Source organism: Phalangium opilio, unplaced genomic scaffold (assembly GCF_054372755.1).
Source record: "Phalangium opilio isolate 3A_F unplaced genomic scaffold, DU_Popi_V2 ptg000041l_1, whole genome shotgun sequence".
Taxonomy (NCBI): domain Eukaryota; kingdom Metazoa; phylum Arthropoda; class Arachnida; order Opiliones; family Phalangiidae; genus Phalangium; species Phalangium opilio.
Window position 1 is genome coordinate 8,061,601 of NW_028324165.1, and position 8,986 is coordinate 8,070,586.

The 8,986-nt window shown below is 36.0% G+C and overlaps 3 protein-coding genes and 1 non-coding gene across 4 annotated transcripts; 2 read left to right on the forward strand and 2 right to left on the reverse strand.

Annotated features, from left to right (window-relative positions):
- Positions 1–1,759: 1,759 nt before the first annotated feature.
- LOC149679745 (uncharacterized) lies at positions 1,760–3,393 on the forward strand. The gene is made up of 3 exons (XM_089835749.1): positions 1,760–1,883; positions 2,035–2,396; positions 3,164–3,393. Exons 1-3 carry the CDS (start codon positions 1,826–1,828, stop codon positions 3,386–3,388), a joined length of 645 nt encoding a protein of 214 aa, XP_089691875.1. The 5' UTR covers positions 1,760–1,825; the 3' UTR covers positions 3,389–3,393.
- A 185-nt stretch (positions 3,394–3,578) lies between these two features.
- Positions 3,579–3,649, reverse strand: TRNAG-GCC (transfer RNA glycine (anticodon GCC)). The gene has a single exon. It is a non-coding gene; the product is annotated as a tRNA-Gly (tRNA).
- A 1,173-nt stretch (positions 3,650–4,822) lies between these two features.
- Positions 4,823–7,060, reverse strand: LOC149679747 (uncharacterized). The gene is made up of 4 exons (XM_089835574.1): positions 6,140–7,060; positions 5,276–5,524; positions 5,043–5,205; positions 4,823–4,972 (listed from the first exon to the last, which is right to left on the reverse strand). Exons 1-4 carry the CDS (start codon positions 6,289–6,291, stop codon positions 4,910–4,912), a joined length of 627 nt encoding a protein of 208 aa, XP_089691700.1. The 5' UTR covers positions 6,292–7,060; the 3' UTR covers positions 4,823–4,909.
- Positions 7,061–7,869: 809 nt separating this feature from the next.
- Positions 7,870–8,879, forward strand: mRpS34 (mitochondrial ribosomal protein S34). The gene is made up of 2 exons (XM_089835575.1): positions 7,870–8,196; positions 8,442–8,879. The coding sequence occupies exons 1-2, from the start codon at positions 8,023–8,025 to the stop codon at positions 8,817–8,819; spliced, it is 552 nt and encodes a 183-aa protein (XP_089691701.1). The 5' UTR covers positions 7,870–8,022; the 3' UTR covers positions 8,820–8,879.
- Positions 8,880–8,986: the final 107 nt, after the last annotated feature.

Here is an 8,986-nt window from a genome sequence, read left to right on the forward strand (position 1 = left end):
GACTGTTATATAATATTTTTACGAGGTTTGGTTTTATCTATGAAAATTCAGACATCCAATTTTATTTTTTTATTTATTTTTTAAAGGAAGTTTCAGAATTATAGCTAGTGCACTGCTATCTCTATTATTACTACCCCAACTTTGTCATTGTTCTTAGGAAATTCATATGAATCATTTTTATAATTGTAGTCTGTAGTGATGTCATTATTAGTAACAGTGAAGTTTGCACTTAGATTAAGAAGATACGATATTATGGAATATTCTAATTTGGTTCTAACCAAAGTAGATTATGCAAAAATAAGCGAGTTATATTAAAAAAAAATTAAATCCAAGGGACGCATTACTTCTTGTTACTTGTTAGGCTGGGTATATATACAACTTTAAATATTATATCATGATTTAATCAATTGAAACGAGATGTAAACAAGATATGATCACGCAAAACATGATTAAATCCAAACTAAACACTATTTATCGAACTAAACCTTTTCTACTCAATCTAAACATAACTTTAATCGGAATTTTTAATATTCTAAACACGTTTCAAACAAAATTAACATTCTAAATACGATTTAATATAGGAGGCCAAAAAAATATATTTTTGGTTAAATGTTGTAGGTTTCCATAACTTCACCATAATCTACTTCTAATGTCAATTAAATGTTTTTTAAAGGACGTTATTTTGACATTGGGGCGGGAAAAACAATCGTGACACGTGTTGGACATTTCGCGGGAAATAATTGTTAATCTGCCACATTTCGACAAAAAGTATGACTAGTTAATAATTACACGATATTCTTTTTCCAAGTCCAAGTGCAAAGCTACTTCTCTAGCTACCTCATTCGTTCGTAATATAGACTATTCCATTAATATAAGGGGACAAGCAAAAACACCACAGAGGCGGGAAATATCACAACAAGGTGTGTGGCTCCATCTGGAGTTGGCGCCAGGGGAAACAACCTAACCTTGAAGCAGAGAGGGATAGATTGGTAACCCCCATATCTATAACGTTGCCTCTGTGCCCCCACCTACGAAAAGGCACCGAAATCCTCCCAGAATCCTTAGTGGCGTTTAGGTAGGGTCGTACAGTACGGAATCGAACGTAAATAACGCCCCCTGTGTCTTAAAAATAGAAGGTAGTTCTAATACAAATACATTGGCGCTAGGCGGCAGCACTAAACAAAAGGCCTCTTCCAAAGGGTAGGGGCGTGCGCTGGGAGAGTTTCGGTGCCTTAGGTCGCCTATCATCATTACCACTCCACCAAGAAGTGATATCTAGTTTATTAGGGAGAAGGTATAAGATGCCTAGGTATTCGCGCACCATAGTCCCAGTCCCCCTTTCAAAATACAAGGGGGGACGTAAAATGAGGCCGGGCTATTTCGCCTCTCCTCAGTCGGAAAATACGTAATTTTCGTCATTCGCGTCGCGCTGACGTGAGTTTTCAAGAACCAATGAGACGCTGGTTGTAATTTAGAGGCGGGGATTAACTCCGGACCTACGTTTGGACTGGAGATAAAGCTAGAAATGCGGCGAATTCATACCTTCTCCCTAATAAACTAGATATCACTCCTTGACTCCATTTTACCTCATTTCTCTCTGGTTTCTCTACGAGTAATTACTAAAATGGTCTATTACTAGCTTCTTTCGCAAGTTATTTTTCAACATAATAAAATTTCACGGGGACTTTGAAGGGCTTATCTTTATCCTTATCCCCAGCAGTAAATCCGAAACATATTTAAAGGTTCGCATACTGACGATGTTTTTGAAGTTTTTCATCCAAAAGAAAAATAAATTTATTTCCACGGAAAGCGGCTCTTCATTAAGATGGCTATTTTAATCGTCTGCGTTTTGGCTTTGGCCACTCAAGGACTTTTGGCTCATGGTAAGTTCATTAGCAATTTTAATTGGATATTATTATTTACTAGTAAAATTAACCCGTGCTACGCTAAGTACTGTTAATTTTACAAAATTTAAATTTGATTAATTAAATTCCGTGCAATTGATATTAATTTTTCGGCATATTTTAAACTCAGGCTCAGGTAACTACCAAGATTGCGGAATAACCAAGGTTGATGAGTTAGTGGACGCGTTATTGAAACACCTTCAAGAGAATTCCGAGGAACCAATGCGATTAGATGACCACGAAAGCGCGATTGCCGACTTACGCGAAGGTCAATTATGGGGTCTTAACAGTCTAGTCCGTAAAGGTCCAGCCATCGTATCTTGCGACGGTAACCTGACCCGTATCGAAGCTGACGTCATGGCCCAAGAGCCAATCAAAGCGCGTTGGGAATGGTCACAAGATCTAAGAGTAACAACCTTAAAGGGTGTGGCTTATTTGAAGTTCGAGGTTTTCGAAGTCAAGCTAGTCGTTATCAAGGATAGAACTGGAGAGGTAAGAGGGGTCAAACTTAAAGGGTCAAGGGATAAAATGAGACCTATAGCACTTAGAAACGACAACAGAGAGCTTACTCTATTAGTAACGTTAGGAATACATACAGTCAAGAAGTGATATCTAGTTTATTAGGGAGAAGGTATAAATTCGCCCCCACATTTATAATCTAACTTTATCTCCAGTCCAAACGTATAGTAGGTCCGGAGTTAATCCCCGCCGCCTCTAAATTACAACCAGCATCTCATTGGTTCTTGAAAACTCACGTCAGCGCGACGCAAATGACGAAAAGTACAGTCATATTTTCCGACTGAGGAGAGGCAGGCGAAATAGCCCGGGGCCTCCTTTACGTCCCCCCCCCTTGTATTTTGAAAGGGGGACTGGGACTATGGCGCGCGAATACTTAGGCATCTTATACCTTCTCCCTAATAAACTAGATATCGCTTCTTGATACAGCTATCTCAAGATACTAAGTACTCAAGCCCGGCCCACAAAACCCGCATAGAAATTAACATGGGAGATATGGGCTCACAATAATTCCTATTAGCTGTATGTATTCCTACGCCACGGATAGTTAGTGGAAAATAAATAGGATTGAAACTAAAATTAAATAATGTCAAAATTAAAAACTTTGAAAACTAATTTGTTAATTTTCGTCCAAATTTGGCATTAATGGTCTCATTAAGCTCTGCTAAATTTAACTAATTAAAAGGTGCGTCAAAACGTCTTTGAAACCCCCTAATTTTGGCCTATTTGAATAATTTTTTCAGAGTCCTTCATTCGTTCAAGACATGGAAATAATTCAACTTAAACAAGCTACTGTTGAGATCACCGGTTTGGCCCATATTAGTTGGATAGTATCCAAAATCAGTACTTACGTCAGCAAGTACTTCCAGCGCACTATAAAGTACGTCTTGGACCAGCCTTTAACCAAAGTTTTCGACAAATTCCTTTTAGAGTCCCATATGAAGGAAAAAGCATCTCAATTTGTTTAAAAAATGAATTTTGTCTTCGGTTCCGAAATTTAAATAAAATCATTTACATAAAAAAAATCAAAATATTTTTTCGTTTATTTAATTATTTTAACAGAAAATTTTGGTAATTAAATTAATTTTAATTTAATAATATCTTTTAATTGGGCCACTTTTAAGTAATTATTAAACTAACAGAAAAAAAATTTCAAAATGCATCGGCCGGGAATCGAACCCGGACCTCCCGCGTGGCAGGCGAGAATTCTACCATTGAACCACCGATGCTATACACTTAGCAATATAGCATCAGCTTAAATTCAATACCCGCTTTACATAAGGTTCCACAAATTTAAATTTTATGTATTAAATAAACTAATTCTATCAGCAAAATAAATTATAACTCATATTTTTGTTTAAATATTATTTAAAATAATGTGTAATCATTAAACTATAGGTACTATTTAAAATTTGGCTACATAGATGGAGTTAGCGTAGCAGCTAGAAAAATCGGTAGATAAACATTTACACGAAATACGAATGAGGAGGCAAAGCACGTGTACATATTTCTCGTAAAAAATTAATATGTTCCAGAAATATTGCATAAAATAAACTTATTGCTAAGCTTAACATAAAATAATCACCAATGACCTCGTGACCTACTTCCACCGATAAAAGCTAAGAAGGCGGGAGACCAAGCTACCTACTATAATTTAATTGTCATTAGACACCTAACTACGTTAGGGCTTTGTCTCTAGAAGTTTAAGACAATACCGCGTAAATGACGGTTCCTGATTGGTCAATCACCACTCCCCAGCTCCCCTTTCTTCTTAGCTAAGTTGACTTCCACTAGCTAAATTCAGTATTAATTAGGCCCTGCTCATACTATATTATAAATTAAATGGACTACTAGGCTTTAATTAACAAAAACACTAGGCCTAATTTTAAATCTACCCATTAAAAATAAGTATACATACATAAGATTAAATACCCAAGTGGACTCGGCCCGATTTTGAAGTATTGAGGAGAAGCCAAGTCCGAAAAATTCCGCCAAAACCAATGAGTCAGAATTTCCGAAATAACCAAATTAAAGATTTCTAACTCTAATAATAATGATACCACTACATTCCTTAACGTTTAAACATAATTAAATTCATAATTTCGAACAATTAAAATCGAATTACTTCCGATATTCATTTAAAAATCTCTGAACTTTATGACAAACGCGATAAGCCGGTACTTCCCGCCATATTAATTTTTACTCACCGACAATGACCCCACGACCTCTTCCATGGCCCTAGAGTTGCAGAACATCGTCACGTGTCAAAATCCAGCCAATAAAATTCGCCAAATTGTTTCCATCCCCCTGACCCCAAAATTTGCAGTATAATTTCGCAAATTTAAAATTAATTTGAGAAATTTAAGCCAGACTTGATAAAATAAAATAAAATAAAATACACATTTTTATTTAAGAAAATTCTTTGGTATTGCTTTATTTATTTAAACATTTAATCTCAATTACATTATTGAGATAAATTAGGCCTAGGCCTATTCATAATGGATGACAGTATGATTAATTTCTGAAAGACCTCGTTCTCTTAATAAAGAAACCTGAAAATAAACAGTTATATAATGATTAAAATTTAATTAAACTAGGCATAAAAATTATTAATTAGCCTACAAATATTTCTTGACACCTTAATTGGTGTGCCATAAGTGACTCAGGTTCTGCGAATTTCAGTATTTGTGCATTTAAACTTCCATAGGGATGCAAAACAGCACGTTTTAACGTAAATGACTCGTTAGGATGCTTTGCGTGGAAATGATTATTCAAGAATTCCTTACTAAAATTAATATTAAATTACTAATTACTAATTAAGTTTAAGCTAATGAACGGTCTAGTTGCATGTCTACCTAGTTTGTCTTTCACCACAAAACCAACAGAAATAGCCATACATATGAATGGTTCTACGATGTTTGAAATAATCATGCTCCGTTATAAAACCTAATCTGCAGCAGTAATAAGGATTTTCTTTGGGAAAATGCATAATTGTGATATGAGATTCAATGTCCATCCTGTCATCTGTTTCATATTCGCATTTCAGGCAGCGTAGTGTGTTTGAAGCTGTACCATCACCGTTAACTAAACGTGTAAAATGGATGCTGCAAATAAATTAAATAATTAATTAAAATTAAAATTAAAATTAAAACAAAATAACTAAAAATTATGTACAATATATAAATATAATTTAATTTAACTTATAAGTTTATTAGAAATTAGTTTAATTAAAGCTATTTTGAAATAAACTTATAGAGCTATTTCAGTGGGGGAAAAATTTCGTCTGCTACGAAAATTGGGCCTGCCTTTGAGTGTAGGGCGGCCATTTTATGAGGGTTTTCTCTATGGGCAAATAACATTGGTGACGTAGCCATTACCCCCTCTGAAATAGCTCTATAGAGTGCTGTCAGAAGCGCCGGTGTGACGTCACCCTTGCTGTTTTCCCATAAAGAAAAAACGGTAACTGTCATGGCCGCCCATTGCTAAAGGCAGACTCGTGACGTTTAACCTTGGATCTGACAGCACTCTATACTGAATACATAGAAGTGGCAGAGTCCTGCTTTGATTGTAATAGACTAATGGCACCCCATGTTATTTCCCCATAGAGATTAATACAGTCGAAGGCAGAGGGCTGCCATTACCCTATAAGTTCTATTGCAAGATACCATGAGTGCCACTACAGTATCGCATTCGCATTCGCTACTGCATACACAACTTACTGTTCATAAACATCATTTCGTTTACAATTCGACATTAATTTCTCAAGCTCATTTAGTTCTCTGACGTCATTTAAACCAGACTGATTGCTAGTACTTCCTGTGGCTTGAGACTGCGATTGGTCAGCAGCTATTGTTCTGGGTGGCGCCGCCATGTTTGTTCAAACGTTTACCACAAAACTGATTTCGAAACAAAACTTGAAAGTCTTGACCCCTCTCTACTTAGAAACTAGCTTGACCTCTGAGGAAAACCCCAATTTCACGGCCGGGTCTTTACCACGCTTGTCACTGTATCTTTTTGTACGTCATTTAACCTCAGGGGCAGTTTACGATAAATTTTAGTACTTCCCAAAACAATTAAAAAAAAAAACCCCAAAGTTAATTTAAGATTATTTTGTTGGGTTTGTAATTTAATTGAAGAACCAACAAATTACTGAACAACAAGTATGACAGGCGACCCTTATCGTTAATGGTATTTAATTATATATCTAAGTAAAACACGACTTCCATCAACCATATTGTTATTTGTCAACGCTCAACACTTTCTTAGCGAGCGACCCCTGGTGGGGACAGAACTTATAGGTACAAAAAAGCAAGGGGTAGTGGGGGGCTTACGAGGTTACTGCCCCCTATTCGGAGAGTTATGTCAAGGTTACTGGATGGGGGCGCGACCTCCAACAGGGAATGTCAGTCACTAACAAAAGGCCACCAACAGGTTATAGGGAGAGGGCGTTTGTCAGGGAGGGAAAGAACATCCGACGTCATTTTATACCTCTACCTAGGGGAGCGTTTGCAGGCGCGATACTGAAATTCCCCCGTTAGGGGGATGGAATCGAGGTAAGAGATATAAGCCTATGACGTAGCAAGAATGGGTTTGCCCTCTCCCTATGCCCCCCCCCTCAATAAACAAATAACTCTGTAAATCCCTAGAGTGGTACTGACTGGGGAGGAGCTACGCGGACGTGACGTCAATATTGGTAGTATGGCCCCAGCTGGTCGCTAAAACGAGGTAAGAGATAGGAGGGTGTGACGTCACTAGAAAGTTCGTAATATCAGACTATAGCCAATATTCCCCCTAAAACGTGAGAGCTTCTCTAACCAATTATGAGTCTTTCCCCACTCAAATTTCTCCACCATTTTGAGGGAAGGGTGAGAAGGCATTCTTAGGCCAAATAAGTCTGTCATCTACCTTACGAAAAGTTTTTGTTGGTTATAAAAAATAGCTGATTTTTAACATTTTTATTAAGATATTTTATTCAGTTTGATTTTGTTATTTTTTTCCAAATATTTAGGCATATATTGAACATTTTTTTGTAATTATTGAAAAACACGTTTAAGAAAATATCTTGTTTGTACTGAGCATTGCAAATAATAAAGAAAAATTAATTTAAAAATAAAAGGTTTTAATTATCAAAATACGATACACAGATTTCTAAGTTTCGGCTGGATGTACAGGGTGTTACAAAAAGCGTGGTACGACCGAAGTACAATTAGTACAATGGGGTCTATGACAATATGGAAACTAAAAACTTACAATGCATTGTCCCAAATTTACATAACGGTTCCAAACGTCCAGAAAAATTGTCAGAACTTCATAACTTTCGTCCAGTTATATCAAAATTCAACTGCGTTAACGGGTAACGCATTGTCTATGGTTTTTCAAATTTAGCGCCAAGGCTGAAATAAAGTTGAATTTTTATAGAGGTCGCTATAAAGTTTCCCGCGCTACGCATGCGTACAATATCCCGAGAAAAAATAACATCATGGCGAGGAAATGCTTGTAATTTTAATACTACTCCTTAAAATTAACTAATATCTCGGTTAATTAGCGTTCAAATACGGGAAAAATTAATAAATTCATTAAATAAAATCTTCCGCTACCAAATATGCCAATTATTTATATCGGTAAACCAACGAAACTCGTTGGTAAACCAATTTTTGATATATTATGCAATCTCAAGAATTTCGGAGTTGGTAGAATGGTTGTCCGTAGTCATTTTTTAAAGTATAAAGAGCCGTCTTATTATATAATCAAGAGAGTCGAACCACAAATGGATCCGGTAATTATTTAATTAACTAAAACTAACCTTAATTAATATTAAAATCGCTTACCTAAGTTCCCTTTCACCCTCTCATGAACTTGCCTAAAGAATTGATTCATTTTGTTGTTAGTAAAATTTCCGTTAGGTGCGCTGTATACGTAATTTCGGAACCAAATAAAAATAGGCGGGAAAATTTGGCGCGAATTTAAATCGTTAAAATTGACAAACCAAACCTTGTTTTTCTTTTTATTTCTAATTTAAAGGAAAATAAATGGGGTTACGTTTGGTCGGAATCAGTTTTCAGGGGTCGAAAAATGCCTGATCTTGTTAAAATAGACGCAACACAGGTGCCTGATTATCAACTTATTTCAAAAGAAGATGAACACAAATTTCTCGATAATAAACTAGTAATGCCCGGTAAAATTTTGCCGAGGTTTATGGAATTTCCACCTCTTATGGAAGAAATATTGAGGATAGACAAAGGTTTACCCAAAGATAAAGCACCCAAATTACCGCTAATTTACAAAGAAACCCCTGGAAATGCATCAAGAATGGCTAAAGAAGGCGAGACACCAACAAAAATGGTTACACTTAAGCCTAATTTAGATTCGAGACTTACTAAACATGTACAACCAATTTAAATTGTGTAACTTAATAAGTGTAATATTCTAGTGTAATAAAATAAAAATGTTTCAAATCAATGATAACTTTGAAGTCTCTTACTTGCAGAAGGCATACTTGGTACATACAGGTAGGGCGCGTTTATCTTTGTTTGCGCTAGATAAGCCTTAATATATAGAAGTTGGGC